This window comes from Dreissena polymorpha, chromosome 5, assembly GCF_020536995.1.
Source record: "Dreissena polymorpha isolate Duluth1 chromosome 5, UMN_Dpol_1.0, whole genome shotgun sequence".
NCBI lineage: Eukaryota > Metazoa > Mollusca > Bivalvia > Myida > Dreissenidae > Dreissena > Dreissena polymorpha.
Genome location: NC_068359.1, coordinates 57,575,112 through 57,599,099, shown reverse-complemented (window position 1 = coordinate 57,599,099; position 23,988 = coordinate 57,575,112). Strand labels below are relative to the sequence as shown.

Genomic DNA, 23,988 nt, shown 5'->3' with positions numbered 1-23,988 from the left:
ATTTTACAATAAAATAATCATCATCATATGTAATTATAATCTACCTTAACTTATTATCATAAATTAAATAGGGTAAACTTATTTAATGACTCTTATTATTTCAATCCATATCTATGTATAATATTCAAATGATATTTGATTAAATAATCATATATACTTGCTATTCTATATATCATATACACATTATGGACAAGATAAATTGCATAAAGTACTATTAGTTTTACATCCATTTATGTTGATGATTAATATCAAATGTTTTTCACATATATTTTTTACAAGATAGTTTCCCGTAGCAGGACATCAAGTTGATTTTTTGTATTTAGTCCATTTGGTGATTGCGTTTGAAACTTCTTTATAAATTCCAATTCTTTAATAAGTCTGTAATAATGGGAACTGTCTCTTATTTGTGTTAACACTGATACACCCATATCCTGCACTCTGTGGCCTGCACCATTGAAATGTTTTGAGATTGGTTTCTCTCTTCGTAGTCGCACGTCAGCCTCGTGTTCTTTGGCACGTTCCTTTAATGATCTGCTCGTCTCTCCGACGTATACCATCTTTTGGCATTTAATACAAAATATACCGTACACCAAGTTATAAATGTTACAGTTCTGTTTTATTGCTTCGTTTGGAATGTCACTTTTTGGGTTGTTATGAAAACCTCTTGTCAACATTTTACAGACTATACAATTAGTCTTACACGATTGTGGTATTAGTTGAAAACGTTTGTTTATTTCTTTGTTTGTTTTTCCATGAACTAAAATGTCACCGATATTCCTATCTCGTCTGTATGCAACTATTGGTACGTCTGGGAATATATTTTTCATTCTGTCTGATTTATATAGTTTGTCTGTATGTTTTCGAATTATTGAGTGGATATTTGGAAGGTTGTTTGAATAAGTTATAGCTAGTGGTACTCTCTTGTTGGCTGTTTTATTTGTTTCTTTCTTCTTAAGTAAGTCTTTCCTATTTAAATTATCAACTCGGGATAGCTCATGGTTTACAAATTTATTTGGATATCCTCTTTTTTGTAGATTCTGTTTTAGTTCTTTTTTACGATGTCTGTATTTGTTTTCGTCAGAACATATTCTTTTTAAACGTATTCCTAATCCATAGGGTATTGCTTTCTTCACATTTGTTGGATGGTCTGAGTCATATTGGACATATTGATGTTTATCGGTTGGCTTTGAGTATAAATCAGTTGTTATTTTATTATCTTCTAGTTGAATTTTTGTGTCTAAGAAATCTATCTGTGTTGTGTTCCATCTTAATTCTACTTTGATGTTTTCATGTATTTTGTTAGCATAGTCGAAAAATTTCATGAGTTCGTCAATTCCATGTGTCCATAGTCCAAACCCATCATCTATGAAACGTTTATAGAATATTGGTTGTTTATTGTATTCAGATAATTGTTCATCCCATTTTCTCATGTAACAACAGGCATAATTTCTCCCAAGTTTCGATCCAATAGCTACTCCCTCTTTTTGTCTGTATTCTTGTCCACAAAATTCGATCACATTATTTTCTAAAACAGTTTCAATCATTTCAATCACCGCTTCAGTGTTGATGGTCTTAGTACAGCGTTCATTTAAAGCTTGTTTGCACGCCTCTAGGCCCTCTTTCTTTGGAATCGATGGGTATAACTTGACAACATCAAAACAGTATAAGATAATTCCTTCTGGTAATGGTGTAGTTATTTCCCTCTCTATAGCGTTTAAAAATGCTGTGGTGTCTCTTATATAGCTTGGTGTTTCTATAACATAGGTTTCTAGCTCCTTTTCTGCTACCTCTGCCATTCTTTCAGTACTTGTTCCAATGCCATTTACAATTGTTCTATACGGGTTGCCTTTTTTATGTATTTTTGGATTTCCTTTAAGTTTCCCTCTTGATGGATATTTTGGTATCAAGTATTGTTGTAATTTCTTTGAGATAATGCCGTTTTTAAATAGTTTATTTGCTAGTTGCTTCACCTTTGTGTTTGCATTGTCAAGTCCATTCCCATTAGTTTTTTCATATGATGTGCTGTCATTAAGTTCATTCCGGAGTTTTTCTACATATTCATTTGCGTCTGTTATCACTATTCCAGAACCTTTGTCTGCAGGCCTTATTATTATACTGGAATCATTTAGTAACGTGTGCAATGCTTGTTTTTCTTGTCTTGTGATATTTGACTGTCCATTTTCTTTTATGCCATTTAGAATATCATTTTTAACTGCTTCTATATAAGCATCTAGCCACTTTTCTCTACCAGGTTCAGGAGTAAAACGGCTTTCTTTCTTTATCTCATATTCCTCCTTTTCATTTTTCTTTTCTTGATTTTCATCACTATGGAAATACTCTGCGAGTCGCATCCGTCTCTCCCATTCTGCTAGGTCACGGTGTATCTTAGATAAATCTACGTGTTTTTTAGACGGTACAAAAGATATTCCTTTGGATAATAGACTTGTTTCTGCTTCTGTTAACTTTCTTGAAGACAGATTAGTAACAGTGTCAAGACTATTATTATTTGTTTCAATTGTGTCTTTTTTTGCTGGTTTATTTTCACCCTTGTTTTTAGTTCTTTTATCGTTTGATTTAAGTTTTTGTGTATCACACTCTTGCGTTTTTCTATTTTTCTTATCTTGATAGTTCATTTTATGCCCTCTTTCTTCAAAATTGCAACAGGACTCCATTGTAAACCAATCTATTTGAACTTCCCTATTCATTCTCTCATATTCAGGAAGGTATTGATGTTTGTTTTGGTCCAATTTTATATGCAGTAAAGTAAAATGCTGCATTCTTAATCTTAGGAATATTTTTCGTTTTGTTTTTACTCCATTAAGTGGTTGGAAAAGTAGTTTACTTGTAATATTTTGGTCGTCAGCAAATATGCATATTTCACTTAAAAATAGGGTTGCTGCTGCATATATTTCGGCTTCAGTTGCCCACGATTCAACTCTTCCGTCACTAAATGAATGATTTTCTATATGCTTTGTGATACTTCTATCTACGTATTCTTTGTAAACATCTTTTAAGTCCTTCATATGGTTATTAATTTTTTGTCTAACTATTTCGTGCTTGTTGTCATTGTTATATATTTCTTTTGCAATACATCTGTAGAAACAGTTCCCATCCATTTGTATGGAACTTTCTTGAAAATTGTCTATTGTTACCAATGAAGATAAAAAATCTAACTTACAGTTCAACAGCTTGTAGAATTTTTCATTCTTTTTCTGTGTAAGTTCAGCTAGCTTCCGTTTTGAAAACAGTTTATGGTCGTCATTGTTTAAATCTTCCACACATACATCGCTTCTTAGTTTGTTAATTTTCTCTTCACAAGCTACCAATGTGAGTTCCATGAGTTTCACCGACGCATCTTGTTTGATTTTTTCACACTTGTTTAGTATTTCATCGCTACAGTCTATCTGAATATTCCAGTTGATCTTGAATCCTTCTGGTACAATCCCATGTCTTACACACTTTGATATAAAATCTTTATGTGACACATAACGTAAGTATTTTTCCATTTCTTGGCTATTGCAGTCCAACACATCTTCCATTTTGTTTTTCGGAGTTAAAAAACATATAAGCTCAGTTGAATTATCCGAAGGGATATTAAAAAATTATAACTCTCTGATTATACTCCTTTAATTGACGTTTCGGCATAATGCCTTTATCAAAACATTGGAAATTATATGTTAACTACATTTTTACGTCTTTTGACTGCACAATTTAAATAACAAAGAAAAATATTTTTAAACGTCAAATGACGTTGTACATGATGACGTCATAAATGGCGTTATATAAAATGGCGCCAAAAAAATGTAAAAATTCGCCAAAAATGAAATGACGTTAAACACTTACATATTGTATCTTAATCCTATGTTAAATGTGTGCTTTATATATTTAATAAATTGATATTTTACAATAAAATAATCATCATCATATGTAATTATAATCTACCTTAACTTATTATCATAAATTAAATAGGGTAAACTTATTTAATGACTCTTATTATTTCAATCCATATCTATGTATAATATTCAAATGATATTTGATTAAATAATCATATATACTTGCTATTCTATATATCATATACACATTATGGACAAGATACATTGCATAAAGTACTATTAGTTTTACATCCATTTATGTTGATGATTAATATCAAATGTTTTTCACATATATTTTTTACAAGATAGTTTCCCGTAGCAGGACATCAAGTTGATTTTTTGTATTTAGTCCATTTGGTGATTGCGTTTGAAACTTCTTTATAAATTCCAATTCTTTAATAAGTCTGTAATAATGGGAACTGTCTCTTATTTGTGTTAACACTGATACACCCATATCCTGCACTCTGTGGCCTGCACCATTGAAATGTTCTGAGATTGGTTTCTCTCTTCGTAGTCGCACGTCAGCCTCGTGTTCTTTGGCACGTTCCTTTAATGATCTGCTCGTCTCTCCGACGTATACCATCTTTTGGCATTTAATACAAAATATACCGTACACCAAGTTATAAATGTTACAGTTCTGTTTTATTGCTTCGTTTGGAATGTCACTTTTTGGGTTGTTATGAAAACCTCTTGTCAACATTTTACAGACTATACAATTAGTCTTACACGATTGTGGTATTAGTTGAAAACGTTTGTTTATTTCTTTGTTTGTTTTTCCATGAACTAAAATGTCACCGATATTCCTATCTCGTCTGTATGCAACTATTGGTACGTCTGGGAATATATTTTTCATTCTGTCTGATTTATATAGTTTGTCTGTATGTTTTCGAATTATTGAGTGGATATTTGGAAGGTTGTTTGAATAAGTTATAGCTAGTGGTACTCTCTTGTTGGCTGTTTTATTTGTTTCTTTCTTCTTAAGTAAGTCTTTCCTATTTAAATTATCAACTCGGGATAGCTCATGGTTTACAAATTTATTTGGATATCCTCTTTTTTGTAGATTCTGTTTTAGTTCTTTTTTACGATGTCTGTATTTGTTTTCGTCAGAACATATTCTTTTTAAACGTATTCCTAATCCATAGGGTATTGCTTTCTTCACATTTGTTGGATGGTCTGAGTCATATTGGACATATTGATGTTTATCGGTTGGCTTTGAGTATAAATCAGTTGTTATTTTATTATCTTCTAGTTGAATTTTTGTGTCTAAGAAATCTATCTGTGTTGTGTTCCATCTTAATTCTACTTTGATGTTTTCATGTATTTTGTTAGCATAGTCGAAAAATTTCATGAGTTCGTCAATTCCATGTGTCCATAGTCCAAACCCATCATCTATGAAACGTTTATAGAATATTGGTTGTTTATTGTATTCAGATAATTGTTCATCCCATTTTCTCATGTAACAACAGGCATAATTTCTCCCAAGTTTCGATCCAATAGCTACTCCCTCTTTTTGTCTGTATTCTTGTCCACAAAATTCGATCACATTATTTTCTAAAACAGTTTCAATCATTTCAATCACCGCTTCAGTGTTGATGGTCTTAGTACAGCGTTCATTTAAAGCTTGTTTGCACGCCTCTAGGCCCTCTTTCTTTGGAATCGATGGGTATAACTTGACAACATCAAAACAGTATAAGATAATTCCTTCTGGTAATGGTGTAGTTATTTCCCTCTCTATAGCGTTTAAAAATGCTGTGGTGTCTCTTATATAGCTTGGTGTTTCTATAACATAGGTTTCTAGCTCCTTTTCTGCTACCTCTGCCATTCTTTCAGTACTTGTTCCAATGCCATTTACAATTGTTCTATACGGGTTGCCTTTTTTATGTATTTTTGGATTTCCTTTAAGTTTCCCTCTTGATGGATATTTTGGTATCAAGTATTGTTGTAATTTCTTTGAGATAATGCCGTTTTTAAATAGTTTATTTGCTAGTTGCTTCACCTTTGTGTTTGCATTGTCAAGTCCATTCCCATTAGTTTTTTCATATGATGTGCTGTCATTAAGTTCATTCCGGAGTTTTTCTACATATTCATTTGCGTCTGTTATCACTATTCCAGAACCTTTGTCTGCAGGCCTTATTATTATACTGGAATCATTTAGTAACGTGTGCAATGCTTGTTTTTCTTGTCTTGTGATATTTGACTGTCCATTTTCTTTTATGCCATTTAGAATATCATTTTTAACTGCTTCTATATAAGCATCTAGCCACTTTTCTCTACCAGGTTCAGGAGTAAAACGGCTTTCTTTCTTTATCTCATATTCCTCCTTTTCATTTTTCTTTTCTTGATTTTCATCACTATGGAAATACTCTGCGAGTCGCATCCGTCTCTCCCATTCTGCTAGGTCACTGTGTATCTTAGATAAATCTACGTGTTTTTTAGACGGTACAAAAGATATTCCTTTGGATAATAGACTTGTTTCTGCTTCTGTTAACTTTCTTGAAGACAGATTAGTAACAGTGTCAAGACTATTATTATTTGTTTCAATTGTGTCTTTTTTTGCTGGTTTATTTTCACCCTTGTTTTTAGTTCTTTTATCGTTTGATTTAAGTTTTTGTGTATCACACTCTTGCGTTTTTCTATTTTTCTTATCTTGATAGTTTATTTTATGCCCTCTTTCTTCAAAATTGCAACAGGACTCCATTGTAAACCAATCTATTTGAACTTCCCTATTCATTCTCTCATATTCAGGACAGTCAAATATCACAAGACAAGAAAAACAAGGATTGCACACGTTACTAAATGATTCCAGTATAATAATAAGGCCTGCAGACAAAGGTTCTGGAATAGTGATAACAGACGCAAATGAATATGTAGAAAAACTCCGGAATGAACTTAATGACAGCACATCATATGAAAAAACTAATGGGAATGGACTTGACAATGCAAACACAAAGGTGAAGCAACTAGCAAATAAACTATTTAAAAACGGCATTATCTCAAAGAAATTACAACAATACTTGATACCAAAATATCCATCAAGAGGGAAACTTAAAGGAAATCCAAAAATACATAACAAAGGCAACCCGTATAGAACAATTGTAAATGGCATTGGAACAAGTACTGAAAGAATGGCAGAGGTAGCAGAAAAGGAGCTAGAAACCTATGTTATAGAAACACCAAGCTATATAAGAGACACCACAGCATTTTTAAACGCTATAGAGAGGGAAATAACTACACCATTACCAGAAGGAATTATCTTATACTGTTTTGATGTTGTCAAGTTATACCCATCGATTCCAAAGAAAGAGGGCCTAGAGGCGTGCAAACAAGCTTTAAATGAACGCTGTACTAAGACCATCAACACTGAAGCGGTGATTGAAATGATTGAAACTGTTTTAGAAAATAATGTGATCGAATTTTGTGGACAAGAATACAGACAAAAAGAGGGAGTAGCTATTGGATCGAAACTTGGGAGAAATTATGCCTGTTGTTACATGAGAAAATGGGATGAACAATTATCTGAATACAATAAACAACCAATATTCTATAAACGTTTCATAGATGATGGGTTTGGACTATGGACACATGGAATTGACGAACTCATGAAATGTTTCGACTATGCTAACAAAATACATGAAAACATCAAAGTAGAATTAAGATGGAACACAACACAGATAGATTTCTTAGACACAAAAATTCAACTAGAAGATAATAAAATAACAACTGATTTATACTCAAAGCCAACCGATAAACATCAATATGTCCAATATGACTCAGACCATCCAACAAATGTGAAGAAAGCAATACCCTATGGATTAGGAATACGTTTAAAAAGAATATGTTCTGACGAAAACAAATACAGACATCGTAAAAAAGAACTAAAACAGAATCTACAAAAAAGAGGATATCCAAATAAATTTGTAAACCATGAGCTATCCCGAGTTGATAATTTAAATAGGAAAGACTTACTTAAGAAGAAAGAAACAAATAAAACAGCCAACAAGAGAGTACCACTAGCTATAACTTATTCAAACAACCTTCCAAATATCCACTCAATAATTCGAAAACATACAGACAAACTATATAAATCAGACAGAATGAAAAATATATTCCCAGACGTACCAATAGTTGCATACAGACGAGATAGGAATATCGGTGACATTTTAGTTCATGGAAAAACAAACAAAGAAATAAACAAACGTTTTCAACTAATACCACAATCGTGTAAGACTAATTGTATAGTCTGTAAAATGTTGACAAGAGGTTTTCATAACAACCCAAAAAGTGACATTCCAAACGAAGCAATAAAACAGAACTGTAACATTTATAACTTGGTGTACGGTATATTTTGTATTAAATGCCAAAAGATGGTATACGTCGGAGAGACGAGCAGATCATTAAAGGAACGTGCCAAAGAACACGAGGCTGACGTGCGACTACGAAGAGAGAAACCAATCTCAGAACATTTCAATGGTGCAGGCCACAGAGTGCAGGATATGGGTGTATCAGTGTTAACACAAATAAGAGACAGTTCCCATTATTACAGACTTATTAAAGAATTGGAATTTATAAAGAAGTTTCAAACGCAATCACCAAATGGACTAAATACAAAAAATCAACTTGATGTCCTGCTACGGGAAACTATCTTGTAAAAAATATATGTGAAAAACATTTGATATTAATCATCAACATAAATGGATGTAAAACTAATAGTACTTTATGCAATTTATCTTGTCCATAATGTGTATATGATATATAGAATAGCAAGTATATATGATTATTTAATCAAATATCATTTGAATATTATACATAGATATGGATTGAAATAATAAGAGTCATTAAATAAGTTTACCCTATTTAATTTATGATAATAAGTTAAGGTAGATTATAATTACATATGATGATGATTATTTTATTGTAAAATATCAATTTATTAAATATATAAAGCACACATTTAACATAGGATTAAGATACAATATGTAAGTGTTTAACGTCATTTCATTTTTGGCGAATTTTTACATTTTTTTGGCGCCATTTTATATAACGCCATTTATGACGTCATCATGTACAACGTCATTTGACGTTTAAAAACATTTTTCTTTGTTATTTAAATTGTGCAGTCAAAAGACGTAAAAATGTAGTTAACATATAATTTCCAATGTTTTGATAAAGGCAATATGCCGAAACGTCAATTAAAGGAGTATAATCAGGGAGTTATGATTTATAGTTTAAAAAAATAAAATGTCACGCTACATGTTAAACAAATAATACTTTGCAATATGAAACAAATAAAAAACATGGTTTAAATTTGATACAAATACTATACTTTTTTGTAACAAAGTCTAAATAAGATTATAACCTTATATGTTGTTAAAAATGGCAATATGAATGTTAAGAATGACTTGCAGATACACTATTGGACCAAGATTGATTAAAAACATCTACTACTTGTTGCCTAAAATATGCCCGTACATATTTTGGAAAACTCAACTATCTGCCGAAGAAGTTTAGTGAGCTATTCAAAACTATCCCTCAGTAATTATTTACATTATTAACATTTTTTTTTTGGAGAGGAAAAACCTTACCTTCCATCCAACAGTTAGGAAAAACACCAGATTTCAAAATGGCATTAAATAAATCAGGTGAGAGGATAAGATATCAAATGATTCTACAAAATATTCGTTCGTTAAGCAGTACAATCATAAAATACAATTTTATCATCCAAAAATAAAAATAAAAACAGTTGCCAACTAACCAACCCTATTGTAAGGGGATGGTGTGACCAGCAACAGTAATTGTAATAAAAATTAAAAAAGCTTTGTGCTTACGAGTCATGGTGAAGTTTAAGAAAACTAAGCTATGTATGCTTTTAGTTAGCTGACAGTTTACTAAAATCATATTCTATCCCCAGTTCATTATTGCACAAATCAAAACAAATTGAAAACTGTTTGACTTCCTGAGTTTCAAAACCAAAATACTGGTTAACTAAACTTCTTCGGCAGATAGTTGAGTTTACACAATAGTCCTTCATTTCTCTGGTCATATGTTCAGATGCAATGTCTGATTTGTTAAAGAAGAGAATGGCCAGGGCATCATCATGGCTTCTTCCTGCTCTGCCGATCTCTTGTATATAAGCTGCAAATATAATGTGTGTATATATTAGTGTTTTTCCCAGGCCCTCTTAGCGTGGCGATGTGCCATTCCGCCCTCCCAGATTGCCACCCTATTCAAAGGCAAAACTCGCCACGCGCCCTTATCGATAACATCTTTATTGCCTTATGACCTTATTTGTCTTCAACTTAATGATAAATGTTGTAATCACATTATAATTGATAAGTAAAAATAACCTATACAAGTATACCCATAGCCGTTATCATTGATAAGTAATTATCTATAACAGTACTTTCATAGCTTAAAAGGAACCACGCGTATGTCTGCCCTTTTTTGCATAAACGGCGCGTTAAAATGCCCTTTTTGAATTTACTGCAACATGGCCCTTCGCCCTCCTGGGAAAAACACTATATACATATATGAAGATTTTCATGATATTCATTGGTTTACAATTGTACATTTTGGTAAAAATATTAGGAAAATTGTTTCTAGTTTTAGGAAAACTTTGTTAAAAGGTAATAAACAGCTCCAGAAAAAATTAGGATTATATGTGACATTATGTGTTGTGTTTGAGCTGAGAGCACAGAATAGAACTTAAAGCACAAAATAAAATTATATAAGCTCGGGTCAGTACTGAGGTCAGTTTGTTTGCATTAGCAGATCAAAACTTTATTAACTTGTTTGTGCACAATGCTCAATTCTGTGCTCATTGCTCAAACTTCAAATTGTTTTGTTGACTTTTATATCTAATATTGGAGCTTAATTATGCTAACATTATGACCAATGTTGTTGAATGCTGTGTTCGTTACACTACTTTTGGTATAATACTCAAAGCATTTCAATGTTGATAAATATCTATGAAATAAACTTTTTTGAAATTGTTTACTATCTTTAAATACCTAAACTTACTCTCTAAGGAAGTAGGAGGTCCAGCATGAATCACCCTCTTAACATGCCTCAAATCTGCACCCATGCCTAGAGCCACAGATGCAATTATCAGTCGGATCGTAGACCTTTCAGTCTGTAACGTCTCAACAATATTTTTTTTCAACTGAAAATTATTGAAAAGAAACAACATATAAATACTTTGCATGTTGATGGCTCAAAGATTAAACTAGATCCATTCATAATAAAACATCAACCTTACTAAATAGTTTCTGACAAGTAACAATTAAACTAGTGTCATATTTACTGAAACTACATATTTAAAATATGTAAATTGGGCAATTTAGAAAAACAAAATAATGCAATTTTATACTATGATTGATTTTCATATTACTGACTGTATTTTTGTAAATCTAAATAATACAACATCGTACCTTCCCATCAGAGCCTTCCATAGATGAATGGTACATCATGACTCTTGCAGTTTTCTCCGATGGTTTTCCTGAGTAGAATTCATCACCAAGTATTTGCTTTGCAAGTTCATATCCATAACCAATCCAATTAATTGTCTTACAATATACAATAGTTATTTCAAAATTATCAATCTCACTCTTCAGTTGTTGCAAAACCGGTACAAAGATATAGTCATATGGTGTAAATGAGGTATTCCCTTTGGAGTTTGGACTAGGACGATTCATAACGACCATCTTAATGTTGTCTTTTGCAGGGCTAGCACTTACAACTTCATAGTTAGTCAAATGCAGACATTTTGCAATTTCAGTTTGACCTGCTTTTGTTATTGTTGCTGACAAAGCAAGAATTGGGCAACTTACAAGAGACTTCAGTTGGTATATTCTTTTAAAGTCCTTCCTAAATTCTCCGCCCCATTCAATAACACAATGAGCCTCGTCGATTACAAGAAACTTGTTATAATCTTGAAATTTAACAGAGCGAAATAGTTTGTTCACTTCAAGAGAGTTTAAAACAGTCGCTGGATGAAAGAAAATATATTTGGTAATTGATAAGTCAACAGTGCCTATACTCATAGACATAGAAAAAGATTGTCCATAGAGTTTCAGTATTTGCTGTTCTATTATGGCATTTAAAGGCACAATAACAATCACAATACATTTTGGAACAATAAAAGGTAAAATTTCGTAAATTAATGATTTGCCATAACCAGTGGGTAGAGCACAGATGCAGTCTTTTTTTGATAATAATGTTTGTACTGCTTTAAACTGTAGTGGTTTGAGCTCTGATATATGAGTTTGGAATTCTGAACAATATTTCTGCAATGCATCTGTAATTGACTGGCTGTTTATAACCTGAAAAAAAGAAGAAAGAAGTGTAGTGTCAGGGCTAGTCTAAATTATTAGACCTTTGTTACACAGGATTATTATCCCACCATGGAAAATTACAAGCATCTCGATTTAAGCTCAATCGGTAGTCAAAATAGAATAATGATGATCACAGGTTTTAGTCCCGCACATGTCATTTTCTTCCTCTTGTGTATTATCCGAAATTACATTTTCCATTAATTTATCCGAAAACTATTCAACTTATGAAGAATGAAATATCTCATACAAAATCAATCGTTCCGTGAAAATGATTCATACCATTGAAATAATTAATTATAATACTGATCGGGAAATAAATACTTTCAAAACGAACCACCTTTTAATATTTGCTAGTTAACTTACTATTTCCATCGCGTCCGCCATTACTTCGTCTGTGCCTGACTCTTTGTATAAAAAGGGGCAGGTAATCCAGACTACAACAGCCTTTGAGCGCCACCCTTGGTATCGCTCTGAAACTATTGTAGTCTTTGACGATGCTATTACTATAGAGGAGAAGCGCTCAATGGTAGTGGCACTCAAAGATGTTGAAGGCTCAGATAAACCTCTAAAGCGAATACAGCCATTTCGACATCCGACTACCAAGAAACTAAACAACTTTGTACTAAAAACACTAAGTGTGTTTTTCTTTATTCTTGGCATATCGCAGGATTTCTTAAAGATTGATCCCAGTGAGTGGGAAACTCAACCCAAGTATCATTATCAAAAAAAAAACAAACATCTAGTGTCAACTGTGAAGTAGTCAATGACTTGTCTGAACGTGGGGTGGCATACATTTAACTGTTCAATTTGAGTTTGACACACAATGAAGAACAAAAGCAATATTTACTTCAAGTTGTGGAAGACCATAGACACAAATTTTCAGCCCCAACTAAATCTTCTTCAGTTGATGCCAAACTACGGTTTATGGTCGAAAGAACATAAACAATAAGACACAGATACTATTGAATATTAATGATGATCATTTTTACTTTGATTTTATCTATGAACAACGTTTCAGATAAAAATGTATCTAAAATATCATAGTTGTGTTTTTAGGTGTATATTACTCGCGATCACAGATTTTGACAGAAATACTCAAAACTTTGAAAGCGTTGAGCAAATGCTTCATATTGTTATTTTCAACCAAATGGTTTTTACAGCTTCTCTCTAGCTGGCATCATGTAATGGATGGTAGGGGAACACTGTCCTGATTCTTTCATTGTTTGGGACCCCCCGAATGTGCACTCATGTTATTCAAGCCTGAGGTATTCTAAAATAAAACCAACATCCATGCACATGTTTATTCTTTCAATTAATACTGTACCAATAACATTTTTAGATTCAAACATATAAATGAATTCAACACTATGACAATTTTGCTTCCTACTTATCAATTAATAAATACAGATATATCAACCAGAAGAAGTTATATATTTACTTGTGTAGGCTAAATGTGTTTTGTCAGCTTTATTTCTGAAAAAAAATATTGTAGGTTTGTGTTATCGTTATTGTTGTTGTTTTAAATATTATTGGACAAGCACAACATATTCAATAAATCAATACTTTAGAACAATGCTGGCTTTCAGTTGTCATTAAGAATTATAAAAAAATAAACATAATTATTTGACTGTGAAAACATTTTATATGATCGACTTTAAAATTAATGCAATCACCATTAAGTGCATGCATATCATCGACTTGTTTTGATAATAACACAGTAAAGGAAGACTGTAAATACTGTTCGCAGGTAACGTCAGTTAAAAGTACAAAGAAACAACATTGTTTGGTAATTAACATTATCTACAATTGTTCGTGTTTAATACCGCCTTTAGGTTTGCTACAAAGTGCGTTCCTTCAGGGTTACGCTAATCTGTATTTAACACATTGCATGACGCACTTTGGTGTTGAATTTGTACGTTGGGTTGACACCAAAGTGCTGTGCAATATTTCTGGCGGATTTCATTTCTGCATCCGGTGACGGGCGTTGATTTGTACCCGATACAGTAATCGTGCCTCTATTGTTTTCTCGTTATATCTGTGAATGACTTCTCTGTAACCGATCAGCTGTTAAATCAAGATCTCATTTTACACTTCAGTCTTCTAACTTCTTACGAAAAATGTCAAATAAAAAAATTCTACACCCAAACTACCCACACACTGTAAAGGTATCCGTCTTTCGTGTTTACCCACGTCATTATGTTACAATATATCCGCGGGTTGATACGGTTTTCGCAGTCTTGTATCTGCTGCTGGTAAGCAAAGATCCACAACATGGACGGCGTGGACTTATTGTGCATTTTTTTCTGTACTTTCGGGACAATTCATGGTAAGATGGACACAATAATAAATTAAGTTTGGTTACATTTGGATTTTATTTTTACATTCTATTGAATATTGGAGACAATATATGTAATTGAAGCAGTTGTGATATTCTCTGAACGATAGAATATAAAGCAATATTTATGCAATAAATTATTGAACCTTATGCAGTGTATACATTTAAATATTGAAAATCAGACAGATATAAAACATAATATATATTAAATAATTATTATGATAAAGAACATTCATTTCAAATTGTATTCATTTCATAATGAAACCATGAATGAACCTTTAGTATAACGGTCATATTGATAACTACAGTATGCAGTAATGCGCTTAAAACAAATATTTTGTATCCGTCCTCAAACAAAATTGGAAGACGACGCATTTAAAAATACAAATACGTCCAATGTTATGTATTTTTTAGATACTTCAAACATAGTATTATTACATAGTCTGTGTTTATAAAGTGTGTAAAACACAACATATGAATACACTATTTCCACTACTTGTGACAAACACAAAATATATAATATGTTTTGGGGGTCTGAACAGTGACTTAGCTGATCATCTTGATTCACTTTTATTTTTTTATGCAATTCAGCTCTTGAATTGAGTTTTATATTTTCCAATACACAGAAACAGTTATTTGCAAAGCGATTTGTTGGCCCAAATTGGGAAAAGTACCAGTACCGTACATATTGGGAGACATTTGCAACAAAACCTCTTAATTCGGAAAATTTCCCGTCGTGAAACTTAATTTACGTGCATTTTGGCTTGACATTTTCAGTTTCAGTGCTCATTTTATTTGTTCACTTGCATAAATAATCCTTTCTTTTGGGATTTTTTCCGACGGCATTAGGGAATATTGTAGTTTTTTCTTAATAAAAATCGCTGTTGCAAAATCTTATTGTAAAGAAAAACAAATGTAACAGTAATTATTAAAAGACACTACTGCATTTGTAATTGTATTCCATTTCAATGAAGGGGCTATTTTCTTAAATAATTTGGGTGAAAGACAATAAACGGAATCAATTCAACAGCTATCAATTTTAATAGCCTGATTTGACAATTGACAAGTGTTCTACAAGTCAAATATTTTAGAAATATTTTACATGGATCATTAAGTTAGAATTTATATACCCCTAAACCATACTGAATTATCCGATTGATATTTTTGAAAACATAATTGTAGATAATGAACATACGGTCCTACCGAATCATGTGGTTATTTGATCAATACAATTTGACATTAATAAATTCACAGGCGATGGATTTTTACTTGTCAAGCTATTTAATTGTTTATTGAATATATATATCAAACATTATAATTTAACCTTAGAAGCATTTTAGGGTTGTTATTCCCTCTAATCTTGGTTGAATAATTTTACATCCCAAAGGATCGAAGCGGCTAAACCAATTTGGTACAAATATTATACTAAAGAGAAATATGTAAATAGCTCTCCTATTGTCCTTTTCCTACTAAAACATCAATTTTAATGACATCAATGAAATTGAGATATGACAATTGACGTCTCATGTGGTCCCTTTAATCATAGACGGTGTTTTAAATACACAGGAGTGATGTCAATTAATAGCATAGCTGGGTCATTACCATGGCACACATAATGTGTATGATTGATACAGAATCACTAGTCAGAATTTTGCTGGCTTTGTAAACAAAAAACAATCGTTTCGGTAAAACACAAACCAGTTTTATTTTGATTGAGTCAAAATGCAAAAGTCAGCGTCTATTGAAATCTTTGTTAAATATTTCGAAATGATCAACATATTTGACCATAAGGTAGGGCCAGTTTTGACCCGAGGGGCGTTATCTGGTTCACTTTTGTAGAGGGGCACAATCAATTGTTGCATTCAAATAATTAAAAAGGTGGCCATGTTGTAACAGAGTAAATATTTAAATGCTATATTTTTTAATATAGCCTATAACATAAACTACATAACCCCTGGGTGTTCAGTCTTGACCCCATGGGTAATGCTTTAATAAAATCTAGTAAACGGCTACTACATTTAGTTTAAACCCATTTATTTTAGCTCGATTGCATAGAAAGTAATTCCTACTTATTTGAAATGCTCTCGAGTCCGTTTCCTGGGCCTAAAACCAGTACTTGGTGTCTATATGGGAGATCGAAAGAACGCTCCCACAGCGGGGATCGAACCCGTGACCTCCTGGTCGCTAGGCGGACACCATATCCATTACACCTTGGCGACCTTACTACATTTATAACATGGTACATAACAAATGTAACAAGTTTGGTGTGAGAAGGGTTATGCTTTGCTTATACGGTTGAATGTTCATGCTCTTTAATCGGACTTGTTGTTAGTTTGATAATGTTACCATGCTCAAAGATCACCAAAACATTTATAATTGTTTATTCGTGAAAATGCATCTTGTCTATTTCCTAGACGTACCACTTTTTATCAGAAAAATTTAATTAAGCATATAGCCTCTTTTCCCGTTTATTTAGCAATATAAAAGGTCTTCTAAGCCACTTCAGAGTTAACTTGCCTGTTTTTTTTCACTAAATGAAATCATTGTTATGAATATGCGACATTCAATTTAATATCTTTATTTCAACAACACATACAAGCTTAGAAATTAAGATATCAAGTACGTTCATACTAACACCACCATTGTAGGCGGGCACCCTAGCAACCTTACTTTGCTCATATCTTCCTACCAACCTGTTATGTCATCATCTTATCGGAAAACATTCAATTTGTGCAACACATTTTAAATAAATATATGTAGTTATATTGTTATTAACCAACATACTGATTAAAATGAAATATTTTCAAAATTATTGGCATGTCATAGTACATTTGTAATATTTGTCATAATTTTTAAAATAATTTTGTGGCCGAGCATAGGAATTTATGAAACTATCGGATAGAGGGATACACTAAAATGATTTTATCTCTCAACATATTATGCACTCAAGTTGAGCATTGAGACGTATTTTTAAGCAGTTATAGACAGTGTTCGTCGCCAAAAGCAAGGACATATTCCTTCTAAATTATTTGTGTATTAGTTAACAACAATTTCCGTTTAGAATATATGAGGAAAACATAAAAATATATAGGAAAACTTGTCTGCTGAACTTTTCTGAGTGGCTACATAAATTACTTATCGTCGATTTCATAAAAAAAATAATGTGGCAGTTTCCGCAAAACACGATCGTTGTGCCCAAATATTTGATGTAACTAACTTTTAATAGTCGATACATGTATGATTGTGATATGATTGTTTTTCTCATTAAATAAATAAATTATTTCAAGGCTGTGACGTCAAGAGTTGCCTCCTCTGTTAGTTCATGATAATATTACTTCTTTTCAAGCAGAGAGTTAGCATAGAACACTGTTTAATTAATGCAATGGTTGAGACAAGAGAACAAAAAATGCCCTTGATCATCTCTGTAATGGGGCGTGGTAATTAACTCCAGGTCAAATGTTGCAAACAATCTCCCTAGAAGACCAAAATAATATACCATATCAAAGTTTTGTGCATTGTGTTTCATAAGTTGCTAAGCGATGTAATTTAATTAAAAATATTTAAATTACCACATCAACATAGAGGGCCAATTTTCAACCAAAAATATTCTGTAAACAAATATTCCAACTCTGACTTGGCATTTAGAGAAGATGTTTCAACTATGTATGTCTATATCAATTAAGTGACATTGGATCATGTTCAGTTTTGAAACCTGGGATAAAAACTTGAAAATTCTCTTTAGTGGAACACTAACTGATGTTATCTACCAAATATCAAACCTGTAGACGGTCTTTTAAAGTTGTATGCTAAATAAGTCTAAACACATCCTGCGATACTTTCGCTGTGGCCAATGTCGACCTCAACAACTTTGTACATGACTTACACAATGAGACATACCAAATATAGGGTCTATTACTTCTGCTTCATAACATTTTTAAGTAATAAGTTTGTGTATAAGTCATTCAAATATTCGGGCATTGCCAGTTTTGAAATGAGGTACATGATTTGAATAAACTGTAAAGCGGTTCATTAGACAATAAATATGAAAGCTCTGTTTTGTTTCAATGATGAAGATTTCTTTATTTATTGAGATTATGTCTTTATAAAGCTTGTGATGATATACCACAAATATTAAATCCCTGGGATAGTGTTTTGGGAGACAGTTATATCATATATAAGTCCATATAAATCATGTCATCTGGGGTATGACCAGTTTCGACCCCAGTGACATGATTTGAACGAACTTATTAGCGGAACTATATATAATGTTACACACCAAATATTGTGCACATGCCATTGCAGCTTCAGATAAGACTATTGTTATATGATTTTGTTTAAATCTACATTTTGCTCTGGTAACCTTCATTTACGAATTGATGCAAATGCTATGTTTTCTTTATCATTGTTTAGGTTTTTGTTTCCGTTACTTACGTTGCACAAACAGAACATAAATGATACAAGGAGTTTACAGGCTAATCTATACATGTTAACAAAAGAACTTTAACTCTTGCCCTTTGATCATAAATTGTAGCCTTTCAAACATGATCTGTTTCTAAAATATAATAATACAAAAATATGTAAAAACAAGGCCTGTTTAAGTTACAGAAAAGAAACTAAAATATATGAACTTTGGCCTTGAATTGTAACCTTGACCTTTAACCAATAAGCATCGGATACTTTTTGGACACATAGTCTGGTCAATGGTTATGATATTGCAACCATTACAATTAGTCAAATGCTTCGTGTGTTACTGGTTATGTTTAGATTTGCAATCAATTCGAGTGATTGAAGATATATTTTAAAATTACCAGACCCTACAATCAAACAAAGAGTTTAGCAGAGCAGCTATTAAATTAATTTATTATACCGTACAGGAATTCAATACCTAGGGGAATCTCTTTTTTGGAGCTATTGCAAAGTGTGCATACTAGATAAATTCAGAAATCATAATTGGACCATTTAAGGAATAATATTTCCACTTTAATTATTCAAATTGTGTTATCAACTTAAAGGATCAAATTTTGTGCCAATAGAAAAAAAGCGAAATATGCTAACGGATCTGTGAATTGGCTTTTAAAAATTTCTTTTACATTCTAACACATCTCTTTTAAATAAATATACCATAATTATGGACATTAATCGTTGGCAACATTTCTTCAAAGCAATTAAGTTGATCATCAGTGGTATGATATTTACTGCAACTTAATTTGTTTTAATTTTATAATTATTCTTCAACTATTTATATCCAAACCATCAAGTGCAACTTAAATTAGTTTGTTTTGTTCATAACCATTTATCCATTTTTTAAACATATTTTGTAAGATGTAAAATCAATTCGTTGTGGCACATAAACAATTGACACTATCAAGCAAATATATAATGGCTGATAAATACACAAAAGGAAATAAATGTAACAGTTTATCTTAATAAACCGTTTTGAGGTGGTTTAAGTTTGCACATTCCAGCTAAATGTATTAATACCGAAGTGTGTAGCACAAAGCCTTTGACACATATTTTATTTCCACTGTACAAATCAGGAGGTTAACAACAGAAATAATATATTGATTCTAAAATACTTTTAAGCATTTATATAAAATATCCTAATTACTCTAAGTTGTCTGACACAAATAATGAAAAAAACGTGTGTCCGAAAATTTAGACAAAAAAATAAATAAAACAATACACGTGTCCTAGCAATAAGAATAAAAAAAATACAGGTGTGTGAAAATAAAGAGACACTATAGGATTTTGCATTGACGTTTGGATAAAGGTATGACATGTGTATAACCTCAATTGTTTCAACAACTATTATAACGTCCTTGTACAATACCAGGCCATTTTGTAAACATTACTTTTATATATGCTTCACTTTCAGCCATACGATGAATCAATTGTTGATTACTGGTATACATAGTTATTTGCCCAATAACGCAAATGAAATGGTCCATTGCCTTTGGGCATTCATCTGTCAGGTTTTATTACCGTTATTCGGTTGCAAAAACACATGGTTTAAGCGTCACCAGATAAGCACAACATGGCCCAACTCTGGTAAAATAGCATTGTAAAATAAACTGTGCGAGCATGTAGAGTCATTTATTATGGATTAAAACCCGTATGTCAGAAAATGTATAGTCACATTAAATGATTATCGTGGCTAAAACGAGGGTTTCCGAAATTTATGAATGACCGAACACATGATCATGTTTTTATGATAAGTTGTAACTAGTGATACAATCTGTAAACCTTTTAATGTAGCACGTTAATTAACACGTTAACTGAACACATTTGAAATGTTAATGTATAATGTTAAACTTAAGAGATAAAACTTTATTTTATCATTGGATTTAAATACTGTCAGTGACACGTTTTTATAAGCTATTGTTTTATATTTATTAGATGTCTCTTTGACATTGACATTGAATCTGTTAATTTGAAAATTAATAGGGTTCATCCTGTTTGAAACACTAACCAGAATACTTATTAATATGATACTAAGCGTTCAAACGATAGTTTGTGGAAGACAGGTTCAAAGGCAAAAGCCGCAACGTGCCCTTATTGATAACATCTTAATTGCCTCTGCCAGAAGTAAACTAGTATAAATGCCATAAGTAAAAATGCAATAGGTAAAAATGTCATAGGTAAAAATGCCAGATGTTATATAGTAAAATAGAGGATTGAGCAATATTTTTTAAGGATACTGAGTATTGGAGGAATAACATTCTATGCTTATGTTACTGACAACATTATTTTTACTTATTGAATATGCTATTTTTATTCTAAATGTAGACATTAGTTTTTTTTTTTTTTAATTAATTTGTGTTTATTGAGCAATAATCAATAAGATAATTAATATTGGATATATTGGATTCTAAGAGTCAATGACATTGACATATTTGCATACACCTCAATGTCTTGAGCAATTGTATTATAGGTCGACAAGAAATTCAAGAACAAACCAAGACACATTTGCATCTTTAATTTCGGATCCCTAGATTCACCGAAAGCGCGCGCTTTTGCTAATAGTGCCAAAAGCGTCATGGATATATACGTTACTTATACAATATTATTAGCATTAGCTATATCAAACTATATTTAAATGTGATAGGCTGTTGAAGCTTTATAAAAAGCAAATACGATATCTTGGTTTATAAATCTTGTTCCATCTTGAAAATACATTCATTGTGTCATAAAATTGTGCATAAAAGCAAAACGATTGAAATTTTTACAAGAAACTTGTTGACCTATCTAGCACTGCGATAGTACAACGGAAGTCCTCATCACCAAGCCATGTTACGCGTTTCTTGGATGTCTTTTCCGTTTTAAATGACGTGTAGTTCATTTGTACAATCAATGATTGGTTTGGTTCTGGCTGTGGGTTTAGAGGGGTGTATTCGGTTTTAAATGTGTTTCTTTTGTGGATGAAATACAGTCCTTTTTTCGGGATAGCTGTTTAACTCAGCTTTTCACCTTAAATGACCTTTAACATAACGCAAGCAGACCTATATGAATACACTTCATTTATTCTAATCAGATAAATAACACATACAATAATACAACAACAACAACAATAACATTTATTTCGGCAATTAAGCTACAAGTAAGCTTCTAGCCTACGATTTGATAAAGCAAATGGAAATTCTTCAGGTAAATTTTGATGTGATTGTTAGTTGAATACTGAGAAAGAAAGATATTAGTATCACAGGTCAAAGATCGTGAATGCAATGTAAGTGATTGATGGTCATTGAATATTTATTTGTATACATGAACATAATATACCGAAATCGCTTTTTGGTATAATGAGAAAACTATTTAGAATATATAAATATTACAATAGTGCATGCTTTTGGCATAGTGAGAAAACTATTTTTACTATTAACTTAGTAAAACCAATATTTCATATGGTATTAAATGGTACATGTTATCGTGAAAGAAGTTGAATAATGTACATATATATATATATATATATATATATATATATATATATATATATATATATATATATATATATATTAACATAGTAAAACTAGTATTTCACATACACACTCAACAAATAAAATTATGTAACAAATAAAAGTATGCATGCTTTCGAAAAGAAAAGTTGAATAATATACATATATACAAACAATTAGTAATTCAATTTTCCTTGACGTTTGAAGCAATGATAATTATTTTTGTCCGAAAGTTAAATGCTTACTAGTTCTTCTCTTAGTCTACTTGCATCGTAAATATATTTTGCAATTTGAAGTAGTACATATTTATTTGTAGTTGACATGAGGGCTTTAAATTTGGTTAATGGTGGCCATCTGCAGTTATATGATTTGAAGTATTTTTTTCTTAGATGTGAGTATAGTGGGCATGTTAACATGAAATGATATTCGTTTTCTATTAAATTTGTACAACATAGTTTGCATGTTCGTACTGATCTCTCTATATTATAGTAACGTCCTTGTTCATTTTCTAGATTATGCGATGCCAGCCTGAATTATTGAATGCTATTTTATATTTATTTTGTTTGATTATGTGCAAATACGGATCTTATTCAAATTTGGTTTTAAACATACAATATGTTCTAAGTCTGCCAGATTAATTAATGTTACTTAACCACTTATGTTTAAATTGATTTATTATTCTAATGTGTATGCTCTCTAATGATATAGTAATACGTTCTTGCTTAATCCATAAATTTGCTAACCCTTATTGTTCTAACATTTCTTTTATTTGTGACGCCCAATTGTTTTTGTTTTAATTTGTTCCGTTGTCGGCGTCATTTTTCAATAGGAGATAAACTTGTTTAAGAATACTGTTTTCGTTTAAATTTAAGATGTTTATCCAATATCTGAACATACTAATTTTTCTGTGTTCATGCAAAGGGATTCTACTTAGTTCTCCGTTCAATCCTATAAGATTGGTTGATGTTTTTACACACAATTATTTGCGTAAAAAATTTGAATGTATTAGTTCGATGTCTTTTGCCATATTATTAACCCCAAACTTCAGCAGAATAATTTAGAATTGGGGATATTAATACATCAAATACTTTGAGTTTCTCTTTTAATTTAAATTCATATTGATTGAACACGGAAAATCACGTATGCATAGCTTTTGATGCGTGATCTGAGATGTTCTTTTGAGTTCTGTTCCAGTTTCCGTGTTTAATGAAATTTACCCCTAAGTATTTAAAGGAATTGACATCTTCGAGCTTTTCGTTGTTTAAGAAAAATCTATATTCGTATATCTGGTGCTTCTTTTAAATATCATGATTTTTGTTTTTAAGGTGTTTATCTTTAATTTCCATGTATTGCAGTATATCTCAATGTCCTTTAGCATAGAGTGTAACGCGGCGTGTGAAGTCGCAAATAAAACTTGATCGTCTGCATAGAGTATTAGAAATAACTTTATTTCATTGATGGAAAATACATTGTCGATATTCGAATTGATATTGTTTAAAATA

General features: G+C 31.6%; 1 protein-coding gene across 1 annotated transcript in view; it reads left to right on the top strand.

The window, feature by feature from the left end:
• The window catches only part of LOC127831246 (uncharacterized), a 49,978-nt gene that overhangs the window by 2,817 nt on the left and 23,173 nt on the right, over positions 1-23,988 (top strand). The window contains exon 2 of the mRNA XM_052356228.1: positions 12,621-12,891. Within this exon, the coding sequence (XP_052212188.1) occupies positions 12,621-12,891 (271 nt within the window). The remainder of the gene's footprint in view (positions 1-12,620; positions 12,892-23,988) is intronic.